This window comes from Eleutherodactylus coqui, chromosome 6, assembly GCF_035609145.1.
Source record: "Eleutherodactylus coqui strain aEleCoq1 chromosome 6, aEleCoq1.hap1, whole genome shotgun sequence".
NCBI lineage: Eukaryota > Metazoa > Chordata > Amphibia > Anura > Eleutherodactylidae > Eleutherodactylus > Eleutherodactylus coqui.
This window is the reverse complement of record NC_089842.1, coordinates 95,746,995-95,773,653: the sequence shown is the minus strand read 5'-3', so window position 1 is coordinate 95,773,653 and position 26,659 is coordinate 95,746,995. Positions and strand designations below refer to the sequence as shown.

General features: G+C 42.5%; 1 protein-coding gene across 1 annotated transcript in view; it reads right to left on the bottom strand.

Moving 5' to 3' along the window:
- Positions 1 to 377: 377 nt before the first annotated feature.
- The window catches only part of RIC8A (RIC8 guanine nucleotide exchange factor A), a 44,658-nt gene continuing 18,376 nt past the window's right edge, over positions 378 to 26,659 (bottom strand). Inside the window, exons 3-10 of the mRNA XM_066607213.1 lie at positions 18,340 to 18,954; positions 8,782 to 8,876; positions 8,214 to 8,364; positions 7,948 to 8,043; positions 7,295 to 7,439; positions 5,967 to 6,111; positions 3,093 to 3,212; positions 378 to 1,428 (exon numbers count right to left, since the gene is read on the bottom strand). Coding sequence (XP_066463310.1) covers positions 1,308 to 1,428; positions 3,093 to 3,212; positions 5,967 to 6,111; positions 7,295 to 7,439; positions 7,948 to 8,043; positions 8,214 to 8,364; positions 8,782 to 8,876; positions 18,340 to 18,954 — 1,488 coding nt within the window. The 3' untranslated portion in view covers positions 378 to 1,307. The remainder of the gene's footprint in view (positions 1,429 to 3,092; positions 3,213 to 5,966; positions 6,112 to 7,294; positions 7,440 to 7,947; positions 8,044 to 8,213; positions 8,365 to 8,781; positions 8,877 to 18,339; positions 18,955 to 26,659) is intronic.

The following is a 26,659-nucleotide window of genomic DNA, read 5'->3' as shown; positions in this document are numbered from 1 at the left end:
TTGAGATAACCCAGCAGCCGTTCGCTACTGAATAAAAGATCAGCAATGAAGCTCATCGTTTAGTTTGAACAGCGGCCGTTCAGTAATGAACAGCTGCTGTGTTATCTCAATGGAGAGGGGCGGGGGAGCGAGGGGAGAGAAATCTCCTGCACTACCCAGTCCCCTGCTGGTCACTCCGTGAGCGAGACGGCTCTGCTAGCTCCTGTGCAGGAGCACTGGAGCGCGGGCATACAGGGACCAGTGTTGGGCATCGTTTGCCTGGCATTCGTCCCGTGTAAATGTAGCTTAATGTAGCTCAATGCATAATAACACAATCATGCGGTCCTCAGATATCCACACAGTTATCAATATTAAAAAGGAAAAGACGCACCACAATGAAAGATTTGTCTATTTTATAAAATAGATAATTAATAATTCACTACAGGTTTACATTTGTGTTTAGAATCTCTTCCCTCTTGCAGGTTTTCTCTTTTTGTTCATAGCGTATATTTTCTGCACTAAGTATACAGAACATCTCAGTGTAATAAACTTGGTACAAAGCTAACCTTTCACACACATTAAATATTGAAATTCCTAAATGTACATCCATTACGATAACGAAATTCTGCACCTTCCGTCCACAGCAGCTGAAGACATTCATGGCTACTTAGGTTTTCGGGTTCATATACACATTTCTTCACATTTTCCTTATTATGTCGGTAAAAGAACCGAATCCAAATAGTACAATTGTAACTAAAAAGTGTACAGTATTTGGAGTGACAAAAGGTTTTAATAAATTGTTTTACATTGTCTTTTCAATGTATCCTGAACTACTGCACCTCTACTTGTTCTCTTTGGAAAAAAAGAGTTTGGGGGACTATTAGGAGGATCAAGACTCTTGCAGCCACTAAATGTAACACTTGGATCTACTAAAATCCAGAATGAAAACAGTCGCCCTCTGTTGGCAGTGTATATAAGTGCCCTATAGTGGCGAAAACTAGTTTGGCGCCAACATTCTAAGACCACTGGCAATGCTCAAGCCTGAGAGAGCATTTACCCAAGCAGAGCAGCTACGGTTCTGTGCCAAAGCCACTGGGAAGCAAGTGGAGTTTCACCCATGTCCTCAGTGGCTAAAGGTGCCCCAAGGACCATATTATACTGTAAGACTTCCCAGCTACTGCTGAAGTCTCAAAGTTATAGCTACAGTAATCTACACTTAGTTTCCCCTTGTGGTTTATGGCGCCTACAAAGCTGTTCGTAGTCTCTCGTTTCAGTCTCGGCGTACGCATGGCTCGAACTTCTTAAAGTGCATTCGACTTCTGAAGAGTTTAGTCTGAATCCGTCTCCAGATCAGAAGACTCCTGTTGTTGTAGCATCCTTTGTGCAGCCTCATCTAAAGGCTCCAGCCTCCCGTCAGAGGTTACTCCCATGGGCTGGATGATTTGTTCTCTGTGCACAAAAAAAATGTGATTAGATACACGTGGCTTCAAAGAAGTGTAATTGCAAAGCAACACATAGAAGACACATTAAAGAAGATCTTCCCGGCACTCTGGGTCCTCCATCCTCTGGGAGAACCTGGATCCCAACAACTGATACACCAAGCGGCCATTGGTTTTACATCCAGGCAAAGACTGAATGGAGATGTGACAAAGCATATTTGCACTTCTACATTTAAGTCTATGGGCGTTCTGAAATCTGCTCTAAGCACCATATTGTACAATAAAAATATAAATGTCATCACTAATTTAAAAAAAAAATTTAAAAAATGAAAAAATAAAAATAAAAAAAAACACAACCCCTCCCCCCCCCAAAAAAAAACAAAACACGCAGGATGTACAATAGGTTAATTTAGGAAAATATTAAACAATATATGAAACAAGTGTATTTTACGTTTTGAGAGCGCTCACTCATACAAGGGTCCATCGCTATTCCATGTGAAAGGACTTGCCTAAGAATGTTGTAATACAATATCGACACCCATGTTACACTTAAAGGGGTTGTCCAGTTACAACAAGCTGACTTTTTAAGATTAGGTCCAAATGAGTTAAAATAAAACAAATGATCCTTATCCATCCTCAGCCCCAGTGCTGCAGCCCCGTGATCCTCCCAGTCTGTACTGACAGCCTAAGTCAAGTGACCACTGCCTGCCAATCAAAGCCTGCAGCGTCACTGCCAATTCTCCTAGCATCAGTACTCACATCCTGGGTATCATGATGCCAGGAGTTTAGAATGTTGACACTGCAGCTGCTGATCGGCAGGCAGCGGTCACCTGATTTTCACTGTCACAGAACAGGAGGATTGCAAAGCTGCAGCGCTAGATTGTCGGGGCCGAGGAAGGATAAGTACCATTTGTTTTATTGTTTTAACTCATTTGGATCGAATTTCAAAAAGTCAGGTTGTCACTGGACATCGCCTTTAAGGCCATAGGCAATTAGGTTATCTTGGGTCAACTGAGTACAAAGTACGGGAAGTGCTACAGCACACAAGTTTAGACACAATGCAGGTAAATACACCACATCTTAAATCATTGCTATGACTGCCTCAATGTAACTAGGATATAACCACCTTGCATTGTGCTGTATATATACTGTTAACCCTTTCAAAACAGAGCTACATACTAGAGATGAGCGAGTATACTCACTAAGGCACATTACTCGAGGGAGTAGTGCCTTAGCTGAGTATCTCACCGCTTGTCTCTAAAGATTCGGGGGTCGGCGCGGGTGACAGGTGAGTTGCGGCGGGGAGTGGGGGGGGGGGGTAGGAGAGAGGGAGAGAGATCTCCCCTCCGTTCCTCCCCTCTCTGCCCCGCTGCTCCCCGCCCCCCCGAATCTTTAGAGACGAGCAGGGAGATACTCGGCTAAGGCACTACTCGCTCATCTCTACTACATACCCATAGACCATCTGACTGTATGTACTGTTTATGCAATTTGCAACCATGAGATAGATACTCCATCCCCACCATGAATCTTAGTACAAAGCAGCGACTGCTGTAAAGGCATATATTTGCACAATTATCCCACAACAGCCTGATTAACAAATATGGATCTACTGGATCATTTAATTAAGCATCTGCGTGAAAAATGTATATCAGCCAAAAGTGATGAAATTCTCACCGAGATAACTTGTCAAACATGCTGACCAGCTTCATAGCCTCATACTCCTTCTGTTCCTCCGTCATTCCATCCATAGGATTAGGCTGCTTCTCTTCTACACGTCCAGTCACGGGGTTAATGCTACACAAATGTTAAAACAAAATTTTTAAATGTTGCTGAGTAAAAGGAAGTCACCACAACATTCTGCCCTTTGATACTTCACAACTTTAACCATTCCTCAAGACATCTGCTTGTCGTCAATGGACAAAAAAAAACAAAAAAACTGCCCAGGTCATGTGATGGATACAAGTCAACGGCTCACTACAAGACACAACTCTGATAGGAGCCATCAACCTGTGTGTTAATGGTTTTATCACCTGGAAGTAAATAAAGGTTACTATTGGACGACGACAACCAAAGATCTTGTGAGGAGCGAAGATAGAAAAAGTCTTTGGAAATGTAAATTATACAAAGAATAATTGTTATTTGGCTGAAAAAAAAAAGATGAACAAATCCGGTTTTCCCCTTTAGCAGCCTGACAAAGGAAAACAATAGAAATAAATTGTATTTAAAGCCCCTTCATGACAGCCGCCAATAAACGTACACTGGGCAATCATGAGGGGTGTGTGGAGTGGGCTTGGGAGCAAAGTATAACCGCCGGTATAACTAACACAATCAGAGCTCGCTCTGATCATGGCGGTTAACTTTTCAGATGCTGTGGTCAAAGATGACCATGGGTCTAAACAGTCAGAGATGGCTCCCTCCCTCGCGGCACCCACCGCAACAAGATTGGGAAAGCATGGCCTACTTAAGGCTTCCACGTATGCCATAGATCGAGGACTCTCAAGCCTTGCCTGTGGCAGGGCTTCATGGACATCAAAAATCACTTGATACTGCAATGCTGAAAGAGAACCAGTCAGGTACTTTATGCTGTGCTCAATGAGGGTGCACATTGTAGTGATAGACATGCAGATTCCAGTAGGGCAGGAACTTTGGAGAACTTACAACTTGTTTCTGTATCTTTCTGCAGCTCTCATCAAGAGCTGAGTTCAGCTTATTTATGAGGACCTACAGAGGATGGGCAGGGTTACTAGGTCCTCATGAATAAGCTGGACTCAACTCTCGCTGAGAGCTGCGGAAACAAGTTGTAAGTAGAGATGAGCGAGTATACTCGCTAAAGGCAATTGCTCGAGCAAGCATTGCCTTCATCGAGTACCTGCCCGCTCGAGATGAAACATTCGGGTGCCGGCGGCGGGCTGGGAGCTACGGGGGAGAGCGGAGCGGAACGGAGGGGAGATCTCTCCCTCCCTCTCTCCCCCCCGCTCCCTCCTGCTGACAGCCGCTACTCACCGCTCCCCCGCGCCGGCACCCGAACGTTTCATCTCGAGTGGGCAGGTACTCGATAAAGGCAATGCTCGCTCGAGCAATTGCCTTTACCGAGTATACTCGCTCATCTCTAGTTGTAAGTTCTCCAAAATCCAAGCACATTACCCCATCAGTGACACACCACTGCAATCAGCAGGTCTAGCACTAGAATGTGCTGTCCCCAGTAAGCACAGAATAAAAAGTACCTTACAGGTTCCCTTGTGTATATTACAAGTTATCAAGGCTCAAGTCCCCAATGGGGACTAAAAAGTGTAAGGGGGGGGAAAAAAAATTAAAAGTTTAAGAGTGAAAAAAAAATATTAAAAAAAAGGTTCAACAAAAAAAAAAAACAATTTTCCCCATTAGAAAAAAAAAAAAAAAACCAAAACCCGTACATCTTTGGCATCATCATTTATGTAAAAGTCCAATACATCACAACATTTATCACTTCCTTCTCCTGACCCAGATGACATCTAGCCTCACTGTTGATGGATGCCGTGCAGGTGTCAAGGCAGCTGGAGGCCTTCTGAAAGGCCCCAGGGCTATCACTGCAAATTGCCTATCGAGCCATGCCGCTTGATAGAATGCCTGTGAGATCGAGATATAATGTAACGCAATGGCATTACATTACACTGCAGGAGCAATCAAAGCATTGCAAGTTCATGTCCCCTCTGGGGACTAAAAATAAATAAATAACAATAAGTTTAAAAAAGTTTTCCAAGTTATTTAAAAAAAAAAAAAGTTATAAAAGTTTAAACCCCTACAATTTTTCCATATTTATTATAAAATAATCTAAATAATAAAACAAATATTTGGTATCACTGCGTCCGTAAATGTCCGGTCTATCAAAGCAACACATTATTTACCATGCACGGTGAACGTTGGCAGAAAAAAAAATAAAGAACGCCATAATTGTGGGTTTTTTTGGTCACCCTCACCTCCAAGAAAAAAAAAATACAATAAAAAGTGATCAAAAAGTCGTATTTATTCCAGAATGGTACCAATGGAAATTACAGGATGTCCCACACAAAATGAGTCCTCACACAACTATGTCAACGGAAAAATAAAAAAAAGTTATGGCTGTCAGAAGATGGAACAGAAAATAATTTAAAAAAATTAAATATCTTCGAAAAAAACAAAACAAAACGTGGTACAACGAAAAAAATCCCCACTATATGAATTTGGTATTGCACTGACCACTAGAATAAAGTTATCATGCCGTTTTTGTTGCAGTGCGTACATCATAGAAAGAAGACACACCCAAAGATTGTGAAATCTCTTTTTTTTCCATTTCACTCCACTTAAAACAAATTTTTTTGAAGTTTTTCAGTACATTACAGTAAATAGTACCACTGAAAAATAGGAAATTTTACATTTTTACTACTCAAACCTTAATTTGCTCTACTTCTTTACTGTTCGCAAACCTGGTAGCTTAAGGATTATAAAGTATTTGAGATCTCTATAAAGGACACCCCACTATGAGCATATGGCTTTCTACTGGCCATAATGATAAGTCGGTGGTGCACTTACTTAGGTTTGGCTTCTCTGTATTCTTCTGTATCTGTGTCTTCATCCTCAGAGTATCGCCCTTCCCCGCGTCCTCCTGCCAGCAATCCCCGGGCAGCAAGCAGGCCAGCAGCATTACCATATCCAGTGTATTTCACAAACCGAGATACTGTATGTCAAAAGGAAAAAAAACATGTTATTATGAATAGTGGATATAATCCGTTATAGCAGGGCAGAAGAAAAGCCTGAGGCCTTCAGGTCTAGTTCCAACTGCAAGAAGCTGGATGGGGTCAGAGACGGCACCTAGCTCCATCACTCACTGCAGAAGCAGCCAGAGACTACTATGGCCAGGCAGAGAAAGTACATAATGCTGTATGCTCCTCCTGCGGAGAATAATTCAGCAAGCTACATACTGCAGTTAGCAATAGTGCATGGAATATTTTCCATTATTTCCCCTCAATGCAATCATTTTACATATATTTTAAATTATTTTAAATTAATATTGCCATAATATACAACACTAGAAAGATGCTTTACCATTAAAAAAAACCTAGTGTGTTCAGTGACATCACTTCTAGCCCTTCTCAGATAAACCCACCCTCTACTCATAGTGACATCATCAGTCCTCCCTAGATAACCATGCCTCCTTATGCTTGTTTCCATATTCTTCCTGCTCTGTCCTAATCAACTAGCATTTTGTCATTAGTCCTCCGCCTACCAGTGATAATGAGGCGGCATTCAATTTCAATGCAGGCTGTAAAAGAGATGCTCATTTTTGTACTAGTCTGAAAATCAGCCTTCCTAGCCCCTACATGTCAGCACATGTAAAAACCTTAGACAGTAACTGCACTTTTTAAAAACTTGAAATGTGAGAGCAACATGTCAAAAGTTTTCATCAGTGGGCTTGCAGGTGCTAAAATCCCTGCTGATCACTGAAAGGAAGGTACTGCAGTGCACACCTGTGTGCTGTGCTCCTTCGGCTGTCTTCACTGCCCATCGGCCCCTCTCTGCAGCTGAAGCTGGATGCATGGATGTCTATAGAAGTCTATACAGTATGTCCATTTTCAGGTACCGAGGGGAGCCGACAGGAAGCAAAGGTTCACAGCACTCAGGTTAGCACAGCAGCCCCTTCATTTCAGCGATCAGCGGGGGTCTCAAACCCCGACCCCTGTTGCTAAAAATTTTGACGTGTCTAGAAGTTTTTTTTAAAGCGCAGTTACTATTTTTCTGGAGATTAAAAAAAAAAGTTACAGGTGTAATAATGTCCCTTGGTAACGAGTGTTCCTCTTTGATATCACTGACGAGCACATGACAGTTTGCTATAAACCCCGATTACATCCTTTATCACTCACCATTTTCTTTACAAAGGACAAAAAGGAATTCTGCCGCACAGTGTTTAACATCCGTGTCTACGTGGGTCATCAGACGGACCAGCTTGTTGCGTAGGGTATTTCCAACCTCCGGGCGGTTCTTTACATCTCTCAGAGGTGGTAACACCTAAAAGTCAGACATTCTGGTAAGCAATGTTGAGGTCAGAGTAGCGCTTGGTAAAAGTTACAGAATTACTTAAAAGGGCTGCTTGCTTTGTACACTCCCATCTTGTTAGGAGGTCTCCCCGACAATAAACTAGTCCTACTTAGTTAGAGAAACCCCAACAAATAGTTTTGGGGGGGGGGGGGGGAATCCTGCAACAATTCAAACTCCCTGCAGCACTCCCATCAGGACAACGAACCATTACATAATCCCGTTGAAATCAATGACCTTTCTAGTTAATTCATTGGCCTGTCAATTCCTCCAGATAGAAAAAAAAACTCTGCTTTTAATTGAGAATTTCCGAATATGGCTTTTAAACATTTCTAATAAAGTGTTATTACCGAGATCCCCACCCCCACCCATTAGCTGCAGGATTTCTCAGTTAATGAATTTGCCAAAGGGGAGTAGCACTTGTTGAAATGCAATTAATAACTTGGGTTGAGTGATGGCAAATAGTTTGTTCCGGTCTCACCTTAGCCCGGAGGAACTTTCGAGTCTCTCGATGGACACGTGAGCTTTCGGTAAGGAGGTTCAAAACAGGAGTCAGCGTCTCTCGTAACTTGTGTCCCTGCAGTGACCAAAATGAAATAAACTTTTATTTGTGTTTTACGTGAAAGTGATAGATACGAGAAAGCGTACAAGGGTAACTAGACAGGTGGTTACAGGAACGTATTAGAGAAGCCCAAACAGAAGACAGCATATACTTTGAGAAATAAGCATGGTTTGCGTTTCACTGACCCTGTCCAACCTCCTGTCCAGGAACTGAAGCAGAACCTCCACCGTGTCCATGTTCATTCCCATGTACTCCACAGAGCCGAGCTCCACCTTAGGGGTCAGCAGGACATCAAGACACATGAGAGGTAGGTTCACCAGAAGATTCACCGTGTGCCTGTACAAGAGTGCAGAAAAGTTATTGACTAGTTTTAGAATGCGAGGACCAGCTCCAAAGTTACGCTATAGTGGAAACCGCTGCCAGGACCTGCAAGTCCTGCGTTTCCCGCCCACACAATGATGACTGACAGCTGTCAGTCCCTCGGTGTAGATAAGGGTGGGGGATCAGGACTCTCAGACATTGACAGTTACTTAAGTGGAGCTCAGCAGCGGGGACCAGTGTCAATGTCAAGGCTAGGACAAATTACTTCACACATACACCAGTCACAAGGTGCTGTAAGGAGATAAGCGTGTTTTGTGAGTTGCGCCAAACACAATACGCCACAGGTAAATTTGGCAATATTTGCACCATTCTTTACATATAAATGCATGCAACCTTTGTGTGTATAATGTCAGTGCCAGTTAAGATTCCTACCCATGGAATTCCTCTGTCCGATCCTCGCCATCACTTTGTCTGAGCAAGCAGTGCCTAAGAATAGCTGCCAGGTGGCGATAGAGAGCTGCATCTTCCTGTGATCAGCAGGGAAAAAAGTAAGACAAAAAGTGAATGGATAGTTCACAAAAGTAGAAATAAAAGTGACAAAACTGTAAAATATACCCAAAACTGCTACATTTAGAACTTGTAAAGGTTAGCAATACCTGTTATATAAAAAGGCTTTTATCCTGTTCAATTGCCCTTTAAAATCAATCAGCCTTGGACCCACAGTGCATGCGCTTCATTTTTAGCGAGATATGTTTGGAAATGCCATAAATAATCAGGACCCTTAGGAGTTTGCTTTCTCAGATTTATGGTCACCAGGGAATGATCCGAGTACAACATCCCTTCTAAGGAACTGCAAATTGGTTTTCATGAATAGTGGCTTGGAAACCGAAATAGTCAATCCTTGACTAGGAGTTTTGTGAATATAAGTAATGAGTAAATTCCCCATCCATGAGGTGGGTATATATCCACAGACCAGTCATACTCTAGAAAGGACCATGTAAAGTATCTTGTTTCCCATCTTTAGAGTCTAAAACTACCTTTACATGAGCCCAGAGTCACCCGAATTATTGCTCAAAAAGACAATTTTGGCCAATTACCGGCTCTTGCACACACGGCCGCCGGACAGGGTACAGAGCTCAGTTGTCACTAGCCGTTCCATTTCAGGCCCAGTGTTCCCTCTTTGAACTACTCCAATTTACTGTGAATGGAGGTGGATGGCAAGAAAAGACCTCAGACCCCTCCACCTCCATTATCAGACAGACTATCCCTCCTGTGTTAAGACACAAGAGACTGTCGCTGGGACGGCTGTCGGGCACTTATGCACCCAACCGTCATCCCGTGTAAAGGCCCATTTAGACAACGATTATCGCTAGAGATGAGCGAGTATACTCGCTAAAGGCAATTGCTCGAGCGAGCATTGCCTTTAGCGAGTACCTGCCCGCTCGGGACTGAAGGTTTGGGTGCCGGCGCGGGGGAGCGGTGAGTAGCGGCTGTCAGCAGGAGGGAGCGAGGGGGAGAGAGGGATCTCCCCTCCGTTCCGCCCCACTCTCCCCCGCTCTCCCCCGCAGCCGGCACCCGAACCTTCAGTCTCGAGCGGGCAGGTACTTGCTAAAGGCAATGCTCGCTTGAGCAATTGCCTTTAGCGAGTATACTCGCTCATCTCTAATTATCGCTCAAAGTCGCTCAGAGGCCGTCTTTTGAGCGATAATCGTTGTGTCTAACTGCACTGACATTGTGCAGTTTTCGTTAAGCCGTCGCTGATCATGGTCTTTCAGCATGCTGAAATATCAGCGATCTGTTATCAGGAATTCACAGCGAAATACAGCTGATACTATTGTTTCAGCTGCATCCTGCTCCCTGAACACAGGCGGGATAGAAAGAACACCGCGCTCCAGCTCTGTTATTCAATCCCCGCTTGGAGCGCTCGGCTGTATAACAGCCGGGCACCCCGGGCGGGAAACAGCTGGATGCAGAAGACAAGCAGCCTCGCTTGTCTTCTGCATCCCCCGCTCAGAGCGCAAGGTGATCGCTCATCGTTTGAGCGATCATCTTACCGTGTAATGCACACAATGATTATCGCTCAAAATACATCTTTTGAGCAATAATCGGGGTCTAAATGGGCCTTTAAGGTACCATAACTAAAATCTCCTTGCACGATCACCTGTCCCCAAAGATTCTCACTCCCAAATCCCTAAAGAAAATGTCCATTGTCCAAGTTTGTGCATCTAGAGTTAAATGTGAAGGGTCTTTTTCCTTTCATTACAGAACTGCATGTTTGAAAAGATTGTGCTTCATTGTAATATGCTCATTAGACGACAGCGCAGCTCATGTGAAGTGACCGGCCAAAGTGCATGATCCGGCTCATTCTGGATAAAGAACAAGAATTCCTCTTTCACATGACTTCTAAGCCAAGAAACAAAACTGAAAACCTTAAGAACAAATAGAAACCAAGAAAAGATTTCCTATTCTACAGTTTTTGATCAGCTCAACACATTTTATACCAAAAATAAGAGAGACACACACTGGGACATGTAAAAAGCATAGAATGAAAAAAAAAACAACAATTTTTATCTGAACCTCCCACTCCCGTCGCTAGGCTTTTTCCCGAGCTGCATCAGTTCACTGGTATGCGCTACCCCAATCAGGTTAATTCCCAAAGATTTTAGTGTGCCCTAAAAATACGTCTTTATATGGAGGAGGTCTACCATATTCCCTAATCTAACTCATCTTTATTTACCCCACTTCTATAGTCCCTCTTGGAAACCTGACTCCTTCATTCCACTGCATCCCCCACACCCCCAATGCACTTCATATCTGTATATACACAGATATTAGTGGCCAAGCAGGAGTCCAGGAAAGCTGAATGACTACCTGACTGCTATTACAACAACTACAGGTGGGTTGCATCCAACTTATCCAGAATGGCAAATAAACCTACTTTGATGTGCAATACCTTTCTTTCTCCAGTATTGCTGCAGATAACTGAATGGCAGATTTTCCACCCAATATTACAAAAGCTTACCGATGACGTTGAGGATTTACAAGGGATGTCTGGGTCAGAACTATTTGTCACCTATTCTGCATTACCAACCTGGGGTACTACAGTGTGTAAGTAGACGTCAGCTAACAGCGAGACGGATAATGGCTGATCGTGGGGGATCCAAAGTCCCTTTCCAAGCATCTATTCAGGAACTACCCTGAGGATAGGTCCTCAATATTTCAGAGCCAAACAACCCCTTTAGTGCTGGTCATATTGGTTGAAAACCAGCATTCCTGGTTTATTAGACCAGTTCCCAAAAACGAGATGATCACAGAAAGTCTTGCTGTCGCATCGATAAGCTGTGATCTGAGGAGGAACCTTTTATGAAGATTTTAAGTTGCCTGCAGCGTTGTGCCATTCCTCTGATATTCTTCCTAGGAATGTATGACTAAATTGACAACTGGGTGTTACCAGCTGAGGGTGTGTCCATTCTGACCCTGTCTAAATAGTGCCAAAAGTGTCAGACTGTAAAGAAATTCAATATTAAAAACATACAGCATTCTGGGATGGACTAAGGGTAACAATTATATCAAACTACTAATGACGGCCTGTCCGTGCGTGGGTTTGTGAGTGACTTGCATGCTCCGCCTCTGATAACATGATGGTGATGTCATCAAAGGTCCTTTATCCCTAGTGAGGGAGTTACATGCTCCGCTCCTGATCACATGACGTTGATATCATCGGTCCTGTATGCACACGGCTGCCGTTTGGCTAGGTGTTACCTACTATTCCATAGCAACTGTGGAACTTCCCCACTTGTGATAAAGAAACGTTGATGACGTCACTGTCATGTGATCAGGGGCGGAGCATGTAAGTCATTCACTCGGGATGAGCGTCACCGTCATGTGATCATGGGTGGAGTATGACGGTGACATCATCACAGGTCCTTCATCTCCAGTGCTGTGTTGCTTCTGATCCCTGTTGTATGGTATGAGCAATGTATGTAGCAGTGCTGTGTGTGTGACATGCATGTAGCACAGCTGTGTGGCACATTGCACTACCACAAACATTTGCTAATAATTACTAGTATAATATAGATTATCTAGTAATAATAATTACATATACACATACATCAAGAGTAGAACACACTCACTGGGTGACTCGGGGGACCCACAGCTGTGGGGTCCTCCGCTACACCATAAACTAGGTAAGGCTTCAATCAAACATCATACACATGGGGGCATCCCTTGACACTTTGTGACATTGGAGGTCGGCAGATAAAGCTCATGGATCTAGTTGATTTGACAGATTATGTACCAGGTGAAAGTGAGTGTATATGTATACCAGCACTCTGAGGAATGCAACCCAGACAAGAAACGATAAGAAATCCACAAAAACGTGGGGATACTGCTTACTCCACAAAAGGGGTATGTATGAATACTCCCTTCTGCAGCTCAGTATATATATATCATACAGTCTCAAATCAAAAAGACTTCAGTCAATGGCTGGACCGACCAACTTTATTCAGGTGCCAACACTATAGACTACAACAGGTTTCTTAGGTCCTATATAGCCTCTCATCGGGCAAGTAACATAAGTTTCATAAATACTTTTAGGCACCAATATTCCTATATGTATAGTGCTAACCTTTTATATTGAGGCAATACATCTATCAGCCCAATCAGTGTGATGTCATCACCGTGGTTGACAAAGGCAACGGGAAGTCCATATAAAACCCTGAGAACTTCAGGTGTGAGAGCCTACAAACTGTAAGCACTGATATGGAGAGAGCTTAGAATATTTTGCATATATAATATGCCCCATTGGGTTAATATATGCCCCATATATAATATGCCCCATTGATGGCTGCTGAAGTTACGGCCATGCAGAACAGAGGTGTAGCTAAGGTGGGGGGGGGGGAGCGAGGTGGGTGCTGGAGGTCAGACAGAGCATGTTTGGGTTGTATTCCTCAGAGTGCTGGTATACATATACATTTCCTTTGTTTTTTACCTAGTGTCCGGCTGTAGGGACACACCACTTTGACAAGAGTGCTGCTAGTGCCCAATTTTCTGCCTATACATTTCCAGGAGGAATAACAGAGGAGTGGCATAATGCAGTGTTCCGATAAAAAATGCTCCAGAATTGTTTTTAACACAAACCACTTTAATGGAAACCATTAGAAGCCTGGACCTTAATGGATAATGGATTATATATTTACTTTTAGAAATGTTCCTCGGTCTTGCTAAAATGGAGTAACACTGACCTCTCATTTAATTTAGTGCTGCAAGGCTCTCATTAATCAGAGCGATTATGACATTAATTAATGTAAATTGCTCTGAGTAATTTCCAGTTAATTGAGTCTGAGAAGTGGCATAATACAGGGCCATCAGAGCAGTACTCGGACATTGCCAAAAACAGGCCACCTACCAATAGCTCTGCTTACACTGAACAGTTATGTGCAATAGTTGTCCGCTCGCTGTAAACACGCTGCGACTGCACAATAAGCCGGAGATCACTAATTTATTGACTTTTTTAAAAAAGGACCTAAAAATTATTGTCCATTAACTTCATTAAGTAGGGATCTGCTACTTGTTAGAGGAACACAAGCAATCTCAAACGTGATTAAAGGCCAATTTACACGTAACGATTATCGCTCAAAATTCGTTCAAACGACCGAAAATGAGCGATAATCGTTACATATAAACGCAGGCATCGTACACTTATCGTCTGAACGATGATTTTAAGGTAAACTTAAAATCCATTGTTCAGCCCCAAAGACATAAAGTATCTCTCAATAGACCGCGTGCTATGTTCTCAATGAAAGGCAGGAGATTACAATGTATTCTGCCGGCAGCCCCCAAGGAGATCAATGCAGCTGTGTGCACAGCTGGGCGTGTGATTAATCACACACTGGGCTCTGCAAACAGCTCCTGGAGGCCCCTTTAAATGCAAATAAAGATGATATTACATTATGATGTCCAATGTAATAATTGGCTGTGATTGAACCATTCATCGAGCACTGGCTGTGATTGGCTAAGCATCAACCAATCACAGCCAGCGCTTCCAGGAGTCACGTGCATATCGCCAGATCCGCAAGGCTTTTGTGTTGGATTGTTGCATGCTACAAAACATCGCATGTGTGAAGGAACCCATAGGAAAGCATATGCTTCTCATACATGCGATCTGTAACATTGTAGCAACGCAACAAAATTGTGCGACTTTGTCACCCGTGTGAAGGAGGCCTAAAGCTCGGCATGACGATCAGTGGTCAGCTTTACAAATTTAGCTTCACGTGTAAAGTAACCCTTAAAGGAGGAGCAGTCATGGGGATACATCCACTAATGAACCCTTTATCTGTCGGATTTGCTGTCAGTTAATGACAGTACTCTGATTTTCACCCAAAGGCTGAAAATCTATGTAAACTTAAGCCCCATTTACAGAAACAGAGGATTGCTCAAAATTTGTCAGAAACTGACAGCTTTGAGCGATCATTTTGCATGAGCTACTAATGGGTTAGTCAAGCTGATTAGTAGCTAACTAGCTTCATTTGCATGTATTTAGAGAACAGCGGGTGGTCTGTTCTCTAAATACATCACTTTGGTTCTCCAGCGGGACAGCTGCTGAAAGAATGTCATCAGCACTGCCCGCGGAGAACTTAGCCTGCATTCCCTCTTATCAGGGACGACGGATTTTAAGCTGAGTTGAACTCAGCGATGGACGAAAAATGCACGGTAAGTGCACGATGGGCACACATTTACAAGCAACGATTATCGCTCAAAAGATGGCGAATTTTGAGCAATAATCGGTGTGTAGAAGGGCCTTTAATACTTCTCAAAACTACTGTAAGGTTTTGTTACAATGGCATCCAGTATAGACAATCCTCTATGAGCTGCAAGTCTTTATCTGGACCTAATACTTTGCTACAAATTTATCAATGAAGGAAAACTTGAGCCCACGATTGATCAGCTGGCGTTTGCCACTTGGGACCCCGACCAATCAGGTGTTCCGATGCCCGCTGTCACCGGTAATGAGCGGAAGCAGAATGCTTCGACCCCTGTGTAGTGGCCAGTGCTTGTAATTGCAGGTACAGCTTCCTTTAAAATCAATGAGAGCTGCTCTTACAATTACCAGCACTGGCCATTACATGGGGGTTGGGGAAATTTGTCTTCACTCTGGCAAAATGCATAGGGTACAGAGGCAGCAGATTCTGAAACGCCCAAACGGTCGGGGCCCCAAGCAGTGGAACCCAGCCAATCAACAATAAAAAATTGCTTTGAAAACCCCTTTAAGTCAGGGAAGATTACTTGGACTGGATGCATATGTTGCAACCTCCCAGCTGTAAGTAGTATGAGGTATGTACAAGTTTCTCAGAAGAAGATTCCCATTATCTGACAGCGAGAAGAGATGTTAAATATGGTAAATACGGGGTTGACAAATAACATGGCTGCTATTACAGTGCTACTTGTAATTGTCTAGATCGGCTTGGTTTAGGAGGATGGTGGAGGGTTCAAAAAGAGGAACCATTCATAACTTCTATTTATGACAAGCCACAATATCCTGAGAATGTGTCACCTTAATATCTAATATAGGGAATAGGTGAGCAAACTTAATTTTTTTCTATTGGCCTTAAAGGGCCTGTTCCACAAAAATAAGTTATCTCCCATCCACACAATAGGGCATAACTACCTGATCACTGGGACCAGTGATTACGAGAATGGGCGTCCTGAAGGTCCAGCAAATGACTAGAGCAATGGTCACACATGTACCCTATAGCTCCATTCATTTAAAGGTATTTGCCAGGGAGAGTTCAGACGCTCGTTATCTCCAGCAGTCCGAATTAAATGAATGGAGTGCTGGTGTGTATGCAGGAACCTAGCTCCATCCATTCGTAGACTTTCAAAATGCCTGTTCTCGTGATCAATGGAGGTCCCAGCAGTCAGACCCCCACTGATCAGCTAGTAAACTCCTAGCCTGTAGAATAGGGATGTTATTTTCACGGTATAACCCTGTTAAGGACAACAAGAATTTTCTGTTTTGTCTCACAGCATTCTATTAATCATATCTCTTTACGGTTATCTTGCAAAGAAAAAAAAACTGCTATGCTAGGTTTTTTGTTAGAAATCTTAATTTTATGGTATAAATAAGTTAAATATTTAATCTATATGACTTTTATTTTACAAGGGTGTCTACCCTGAAGACTGGAGATGCTGTTTGTTATTTTCTCTATGAGGGGGGAATTATAGGTTAGGGACTGATTTTCCTTCACATAAGGATTTAACCCCTTGAGTGGCACGCCCAGAAATTTTTCAGGAGGAGTTCCACTGCCCATACCGATGCAGTCCGGAAGATTTCCGGGCTGTGTTTCACTATGGAAGCTGCAGAGCACATTGCCATAAGCTGTGGCAGTGTGCTCTGCCTGCACAGTCCCACACAGAACAGTGCAGGACTTTGAAAAAAGCAGCAGGAAGATATTACCAATTTGCCGGCAATCTCCCGCTTCTATTTTCAAACTTCTGCACTGCTTTGTTTACAGGTTGCTATGGAGACCATTGGCTTGTCAGAAGCCAGTGGATGGTCTCTGTGGCAGGGAGAGCTGGTGCTTCGCTGTCAGAGGATAGCCAGGCACCATCTCTTACACAGCAGGGAATAGAGAAAATCCCTGATCTTTGCTATGTTAACCCTTTACATGCCGCGGTCTATACAACTGCAGCATGTAAAGGGCTGACAAAGGGAGGGGGCTCCCTCTGACAAAGGATAGCTGGGCACCAGCTCTTACACAGCAGAGAATGGAGAAAAACTCCGATCTCTGCTGTGTTAACCCTTTACATGCGGCGGTCTATGCGACTGCAGCATGTAAAGGGCTGTCACCATCAGAGCCCCTGAATGTGATCAGGGGGTCCTGATGGGTTTCTGTGGAAGTCCCCTAAATGGACAAAAAAAAAATTTTGAAAATAAAAACACTTTTCTCAATTTACTTTGTAAAAAAAAATTTAAAACAAAATTACACATGTGGTATCCCTGCATCGTAATGACCTAGAGAAGGAAGATAGTACATTATTTAACCCCTTAATGAAGCAGCCCCTTTTTTTCTTTTTTTATGCATCAATGCAACAATCCTTAACCTATTTCAATTAAGGGCGCAAGTGGGCTATTAAGCCGTTAATTGATGCTAAACTAATCACCGACCCACGGGTGGGTGTTTTCTGTGTTTTGTGCGTTTGTCTTTTCTAGCCCAGGGCTGTTTTAATTTTAATTTATTCATTAAAAGTTATATTTTAGGAAGTTACTCTTAACTCAGTGACGCTCTATTAAATAAGTTCTCTCTGCCACAGCGAAATACAAGGGTGGAATGGATGCAAAAAAAAAAATATATATGTTGCCAAATTTTTCAAGTAATTTGCTTACCCTTTTACAATTAAGAATAACTTTATTATACTTGCCATTATGAGTTTAGCGATACCCAATATGTGTGTATTGTTTACAATTAAATCATTTTGGTTCTATAAAAACAATTTAAAATAAGTAGTTACTGTATTTTTCTTCATTTTAATTGCTATTTTACCTTTTTTAAAGCGATCCTCTGGTTTCATGATCAGAAAGTGGAGGGGGGTACAATACCTGTAGTTGATTGTGTCAGCCGCCCCTCTCTTCAGCCAGTTCCTGGGGCTTTTTTCAGTCAGCCAATATGGCTGCCGCCATCTTTAGACTACCTGATGGTCTATAGTGCCTTAGACTATCAAAACTATCACATGATCAGCACTGGCCAATCACAGAGCAATGCACAGTGTAATTAGAAAACAGCACCAGGAAATGCACTGGTGGAACGAAGGGAAGGCTAACAGTCAACTGCAGGTAACATATCCCCCGCAGGATCAGCTGGGGTCCTAGTGGTCGAATGCCCTACCAATTGAACTTTAATTGCATAAAGCATGTATTACATTTACATAAGAAGTGGAAAAAACTATTGTAATATAGAAAATAAAGTATTCTTTATTACTATTTACACTCACCTCATCAACTTCCCTGCGGCTGATATCAAAGGTGATATTGAAAAGAGTCTTTAGGATTTCCATCACTCTTTCAGTTTCTTCTTTACCTAAAGGTGGTGCTAGACGGTCTGTTACCACCTCATAGATGTCAGACCATTTCAAAGCCAAAGTGCTTTCCAAAGCATCAGTTAGAAGACTAACGCCTCTCAACTCCCTGGCAAGTTGTCTCCGTACGTCCACTCTGAGGGCTGTGAGAAGGAAGAGCAAGCGGAGGTCGAAGAACTTACTCTCGTGAGATGACCTGGTCTCATTGTAAAGCTTGAGGCGACGAGCTAAGCCACACACCAGGCGTAACTCCGTGGCCACTTCTTGTGCCTCAACACTGTTGTAAACAATATTGCAGAGACCCTTTAGGGCTTCCACCGCACTCTCACTGTCCGGAATACGGGGCACCTCCATCTCTTCCGAGTAGTCCAGACCGGCATATCTAGCCAAGATTTGCATTGCAGAGCGGCTGGTGAAAGGGCCTAATCCATATTTGTCTCGGGAAAGGATGCGTATGGTTTCCAGGCAGGCTAACTGGCAGGAAGGCTGCAGATCCCGCTCCAGGTACTTGATCACCACTTCTCCAAGTTTCTAAAAGAGGTACAAGAAACATTGTAGAATGAGCAAAAGAAAAAAAAAAAGGTATCTTCACAACAATGTGCTACAGAAGACTTAGTCTCTTCAAAGAAATTCCCATCAAAGTGAAGGTTCTGAATTGTATTTTAAGCACCATGATACATGAAAACTGAAAAGCACTAGTATAGTCCAAATCCACAAACAAGAAACCCAAGATTCTTCTAAGGTTTGAGGCAAGTTGTCAATGAGGGGACATTACAACTAGTTCGTCACCGAGACAGAAAAGAATTCCCTAGAGGAATAACTGGATCACCGAGGGAACCACTAACTAAGAAATAAAATATAGCCTTTATTAATTAAATTAAAAAGTGTAACATATATTAAAAGGGCGTGTTTTGACTCTTTATACGTAGCGTGCCTGTCACGACCAATAGGCACTTTACCAATGATGTAATACCTTGAACCGGTCTTATTAGAAAAAACCACTAATAGTGTACCCTGATAGTACCTTTAAGCTATATACACCTGGGGGGTAAGTACCAGAGTATATGCTCAAGTGGATATGATAACACTATTATCACCATATCATCTATCCCATTGGGGATAACGCAAAAGGTAAGATATGTATCCTTTATGGTGAAATGTAGACGAAAAATCGTCTTTCAATAAAGCCCACACGATTTCGTCAAATCACTTGTTCAAGGTATACATTCATCTAGTATGCGATTGGTGGTTAAAGTATACTGCTCACCATCTGCATACAAGAGAATTGCTGCTTAGTGCTTATTAACAAAATGCACTAAGTACTTATAACCCCAACAGTGGCACCCAAAGGTCATAATTAGACCCGGTACCACTACCAATTTATAAGTTATAAGTGACTATAAGAAGAACCAATACAGAGGACAGGACTAGATGTTAGTCCACAGCAAATTGCCCAATGATTGGACTTCTGTACGGTGCTAAACCCGTGTAGATAGCACATATGGAATCAGTGTCCAGGAGCAGGACTGGTTAAATAGCGTCACAAACACTCCTGACACTTGATATTAACAAGCTGATTAGCCCACTTGGTCATATAGTAGTAAGTGACCACAACATACAGTCACACTACTGATCACTTAATTTTATGCACAATACCATCTACGCGTTTCAACAGCTTATAACACATAAGCTGTATCATCAGGATGGTCTATTGGATTGCAATAACAAGATAAAGAAATTGCATCACAAATTTAGCCAAGTGTTGCAGCAGCCATTGATGGATGTGACTGCAATGCAACCCTAGCTTCTATGAACGGGTAGCGAAGTGAACAGCCTGACCGGCTGTATACAAATGAGCAGCAATGGTCCGTAGCCCAGATGACAGGGCTTAAGAAGACCAAACCACGCCCCCCTGTAACGGGGCTCGTCTCCGCTCAGCCAATCTGCTGTGTTTCCTCTCCTGTCACTTATCAGACCGGGATCTCGCGATAACGGAGATCCCGCGCATGCGCAGGACCGCACAGCGTTCATGGATGCCAACCAGCGCCAACCAGGACTCCGGCAGACGCAGCGGCACCCAGACACTATGCAGAGCCGGCGCACATCGTGCACAGGGGAAAGCGGGTCACAATACAGCCCCAAACAGGACAATAATAGTAAAGGTGTAAAACGGGAAATGGATACAGTAGCTGCAGTTAATTATATTAGCAGCATAAACAGCATATACTGATGCATGGAAGCAGGTAAGTATTGGTGCATATAGATGATACTCAATACAAATCATTACAGCATGATGGAATTACTTATGGATCTGGGACCTATATATTCACATATTACCATGGTCCCAGATTTTTTGTAACGACCAGCAACCATTACTGTATGGATTATGCATAAATGAACAATTAAAGGCATATACCAGTGCATGGAAGAAGGTAAGTATTATAGTATATAGCTAATAACAAATACACTCCATTAGACATGATGAATATAATTATGGACCTGGGACCCCTATATTGGCGTCCAAGCATTGTCCCCGGATTATTTAGTTACGACCAGTCTCCCATATTGCCACCCTGATATATGATACAAGTAGAGGGTGACAGTAGAGAACCAAAATGTAGAAAATAGTGTACAATATATGCATCAAAGCAAGCACACATACATTATATGCCCCACACATACCAGTGGTGGAAATAATGGTGCGATACCATAATATACTAGTAATCATTGGTAACATAGCTCAAAGGCATGATATATACCATAAACCAGATCAATTGTTCCACTAAAAGCAGAATACTGCATGTCTGCTACACTACATCAAGCGGTTATATAAATGCAGAAAACGATAGCTGGTCGTTAAAAACAAGTGATTTGACGAAATCGTGTGGGCTTTATTGAAAGACGATTTTTCGTCTACATTTCACCATAAAGGATACATATCTTACCTTTTGCGTTATCCCCAATGGGATAGATGATATGGTGATAATAGTGTTATCATATCCATTTGAGCATATACTCTGGTACTTACCCCCCAGGTGTATATAGCTTAAAGGTATTATCAAGGTACACTATAAGTGGTTTTTTCTAATAAGACCGGTTCAAGGTATTACATCATTGGTAAAGTGCCTATTGGTCGTGACAGGCACGCTACGTATAAAGAGTCAAAACACGCCCTTTTAATATATGTTACACTTTTTAATTTAATTAATAAAGACATTACAACTACACCATTATGTCAACTTGTTGATGTTTTAAAACAACTTCCCCCTTTGTTTTTTTTTTGGATTCTGGCTATCACTAGCCAACTCCAATTTTTATAGCACCCAGTGATACTATTCTTATCCATCTAGGGCATCTTAAAGCAAGACTCCTTTAGAGGTAAAACTCCTTTTGAGACTTATCATATATTTCTTCAATTAAGGCATCTGATCAATTTTGGCTGGAGCACTCTTACACTGAATATTTATATCATCAATGGTTTATCATTTGCACATCTCACCTGTCGCAGTTTGAGATCCTGATCCTCCGAATAATCTGAGTCATAGTCAGAGTCTGACTTGGGGACCCAGTCCCGGAATTTCTTTTTCCTGAACTACAGGTATGAATGGAGGTGAAAATGAAGATGGAAATCAAAAGGGGATTCAGAAGAATGGGCAGCAATAATAGAGATCAGGTAATAGTGCTAAATTGCTGGCCAGAATTCTACTACAACCACCATCACTTTGTAGGGGCCCAGGAATTGGAGATAAAAGCACAGTAGACATCAACTAAGGGATAAGTAGTATGCAAAGTTGACAATGACCCAACAGCTAAAGAATCACAAAGCTTTAAGTAAATCTTAAAATTTTATAAAAAACAACAACAGTTAATATCTGAACTAATATTAAGACACTTCAAATCACATTGGACATTCATTCGTTTTACTTTGAGATATTGGCTAGGGGTAAATGGGGGCTCTGGCTGTGTGACCAAAGCACGCCGTGTAGCCCTGAGATCTTGCAGGTTCACTGATGTCACGGTACTACTCACAAAAAAAAAAAAAAAGCCATCGAAGTCGGACATTTAGCAATCTGCAGGTCGCGGTAAAGTGCAAGTTGCACCTCCACTCCATTGACTACAGTAGAAGTTCGAGGTTTCAGGGCTACACAGTGGCCTTCGTTCGCACATCCAAAGTCGCAATCTAGCTCTGGCCATTATTGTACAGTAGACCTTTATTCACAGATGATCTGAACGGATTGAAAATTCTTATGACTATCCAACTTGTCATCTATATAACCTCACAAGGGCCCTTCCCACAGATCTAAGGGCGCTTTGTAGCACACCATGCACGTATTTCACGAAAATTCCCATACACTACCTTGGTGTGTATGTGCACATAGTATGCGCCAAGATAAAGTATGCCGCAATTTCTTTTACACGCTGTGTGTAAGAGGCAACTGAAAGTCAATGTTGAGACTGGTACTGCATATTATGCACATAATACGCTGTAGTATACGCTCGTGATCAGGTTTACCGCGTCTTATGGGCACATGATACGTGGTAGTTTGTAGGCAATCAAATACATTGCCTTATGCTGGTTCGCTCACGTTTGCCTGTAGGTATTGCATAATACGCAAGCACAAAAAAATCTCCCGTGCCATATGTAAAAGCAGCTGAGAGGTCCGGTTGGCGTACCAGACCAGCTTCGCCAACTGCATTTTTTTCAGCAAAGTCCGCCTCCTCAGCACCTTATAGCGTGGATGATATAGTTGGCGTCATCCACGCATCTCACTAAAGTCTTGCGCCTTTGATGTTGCTGAGCTTCTGGTACATGTTCAGACAAGATACTCGATTCTGCCTGGGTCCGATTAAACTTCCCAGGCAACTGGGAACTGCCTTGAAGGAAGATTAAGAGGGTTCTTTCGAGATTTATCAATCTGATGACCTATTTCTAGGGTAGGCCACTAATGTGACATCATGAGGGGGGGTCTAATACTAGGTGCCCCAACAAGCAGCTGACTGAATTTAAATGGTACTGAGCTACAATGACAGGCCTAGTAAGCAATGAAGGGGATGTAGTGCTCATTGGAGTGCTGTGACCCCTTCAATAAGCGTATGGTCATGAGGGGTGTCATCAAGATCAAGTTTGAAAACCCATTTAAGCCTCTTGACTCACATCAGGGTCAATAACTGACATTTAAAACGAAAACTGTAAAAAATAAAAACGCTCCAGGGCATAAACTGATGATTGACAAGCGGCCATGTCCTGGGACTCATTAGTTGTACTAAATCTCACAATTCCCAATGCTCTCTGCACAATCAAAATATCTCAGATACTTCCAAAAATGGACACGTGATCAGGATGAGAGCGGGGACCAGGTGTATGCATCTGTCCTAAGTATACAAGAGGTGTCCACATAGGACTTCTACATGAGGTGCACCTATTTAGTAACTTCTGAAAATTTCTGGCAGTACTGAAGACGTCCAATTAGACATCCCTTACTAATAATCATTAAAATGTTCTTGGAAAATATTAATAATATTTACAAATCAGGTAGAATTGCCCTTAAATTTTAATCTCAGTGAAAAATGACTTGTGCTGCGAGTACCAATGCCCTTGTGGTCACAGGTAAGGTTTCCACATAAGGGTTTGTGAACCTAATGCACAACACGGGGGGAATTTCTGCTCCTGGGGAGTCGAACAATTCTGTTATTTTATTTTATGCACTTAAAAATACAAATGAGAAAGACTCCATTTTTGCTGCTTCTCACCCCCATCTAAACTGAGGCAGCCGATTTTAAATAGTTCATTGCCTCTCGATGGCCAGTGAATGAATGTTCCTTGTAAAAGAGAATGGATTTGACTTTAAGCAAATCTTCAGCTGACGCACATTTTGCATTGCCAAGGGACATGAATCTCATCTTTCCCAACCCAAGGGAGAACTATGACGACACCACTTTACGATCACCGAGGACTCATCACAGGCTGATTAGAAACAAACAACGTTGTCTGTTCCATTTCATAAGTGGCAGTCTATCGCTGAGAGTTACAATGGTTTGACATCCAAAACAGGTCTTTATAAACATATCCAAAAACGGTGTGAAATATTTCAATGCAGAAACCCATCTCACAGTCAAAAGCACTAATACAATATATTAATGCGACTATCCTGATCAGTAGGAGACCATATACAGGTTTCAAAAAATTACTTAAAGTGATCTTTCAATCTTGAAACAAAGTTCTATCCCAGAATCGGAGAGGGTGGGTGATATATTACCTGCAGTTCTTCTCTGCAGTCCTGAGTCTCTGCCAGTTTCAAGTCCCATTTTTGGCTGTCTAAATTGGCCGATACAATCTTCAAGCTACCCAATCCCCATAGTACATTGATGGTGTCAGACTATACCTGCTCTCCGATTGGCCGGTACTGTTCAGGTGATCAGCACTGGCCAATCAAAGAGCAGTGAACAGTGTGCAGTTAGCTAGAAAATTATAGCCATCATCTTGAACAGCCAAAAACTGGGAGCGGAACCGATAAGTCGGGTGGACAGCAGAGAAGTACAAATGCAGGTAATATATCCACAACCCCTCAGTCCCAGACAGAGTTCAGTCTTGAAACCAGAGAGTCGCTTTAAAAAACGCTGTACTAAACCTAGATTAATTTTAATGGGACTTCTCAGACGAGCGTTTTAGCACGGTGTTTCTAACACCCCGTTAAACGAATGCTGTCTGTTCTATTTTAGTGCAGCTCTTTTTAAATGTACCACATCACCCATTGCAATGATAGGGTGCGTTAAAACGCTGTTGAATACAGCGTTTTGGAACAGCGTTCTTAAAACGCTGTCAAGCATGGCATTTTTACAAACGCTTGTGTAAGACTGGCCTAGAACTTGAAATTAGTAGTTATTTGTCTGATGTATAGCCAATTCCAAGTCAGTCCCCATAAGGAGATGGACAAGTGACAACTAAAGAATAAAAATAAAAATGACTTGCATCAAGTTCCAAAACAATCTAGCACATATTTTAACTTGGTTATATAAATCTAGTTAGTGGTGAACCGAACCAGAATAAACCAATTTCAGGTCGAACTTTGCTAAAAGTTTGGTTCACCAAAATTCTACCCAAAACAGGGTTGTACCGTTTCGGTTCGCTCAATACTAGTCCTGAACACTCTCAGGGCTTAGTCACACTGGCGCATCGGCGTCCATACACGGCCTCCGATGCGCCCGTGTGACTGAGCCCTTACTGCACGAAGAAGACGGCCGCACTTCAGGATGGATGACTCCCCGCAGCGCCGAAGAAAGAACACATGACCGGCAATGAAGCCGGTCACATGTTCTTTCTTCCGGCGCTGCAGAGAGACGTCCGTCCTGAAGTGCAGCCGTCTTCTTCGTGCAGTAACACGGGCACCGATGCGCCTGTGTGACTAAGCCCTCAAAGTATTGAGGGCTTTTATAGCTCTTAGACAATGTTATACACCAGTTTTAGAGGTTTTAATGAACTTCAGGTTTGGTTTGAACCAAACATTTTGAAAAAGTTCATTGAAACATCAGAACTGAACTTTTGAAAAGTTTGCTCATCACTAGTTCCACAAGGGTCAACCCCTTTTAGTCTGGTGCAGCAAAACAGGAGATTTCTAGGGAAAACTGCATCCATCCTGCATTTTCTCTGCAGTGACTGTTAAAAAGTAAGCAATTCTGATGAATTACGAGGAGTGCTCAGGTCCAGAACAGGAGAAGCTTTTACAGAGCAGCTCTCAGTTCTGGATAACCCAATGATAGACCCCCTCTACATAGAATGAACAAGGGTTCTCTTCATGAGCAAAACCCTTTTACCACAATTGGCCATAAAAATCTAATTTGAAGCAAAGTGGATATCCAAAAAACTTTCAAGTACAGTTCCTCCTTATGGAGAATTCCAAGTTGGCGTGAGAAGACATATAGGCCATGCAATGCTCCTCTAGGAAATAAGGTATGCAAATTGCAGATGAAAAAAAATGCCTCTGCAGCACCACCTGATGGAAGGTAGCCTCCCTATAAAATCAATCAATGATCTTCTTAAAGGCCTTACAACATGAGTAAGGATATAAAGCCAAATCAGACTCTTCTGCAAAAGGAAGAGATACCCATGTGTAGACATTTGTTTCAGGGTTCTTGTTCCTCGTCAGTGAATAGTAGGGCGCTGGTTAGCTGGATATAAAAAAATAAAAAAAATTGCAATCTGGAACTAGGAACATACCGTTTTTCCTTCTGGAGACAG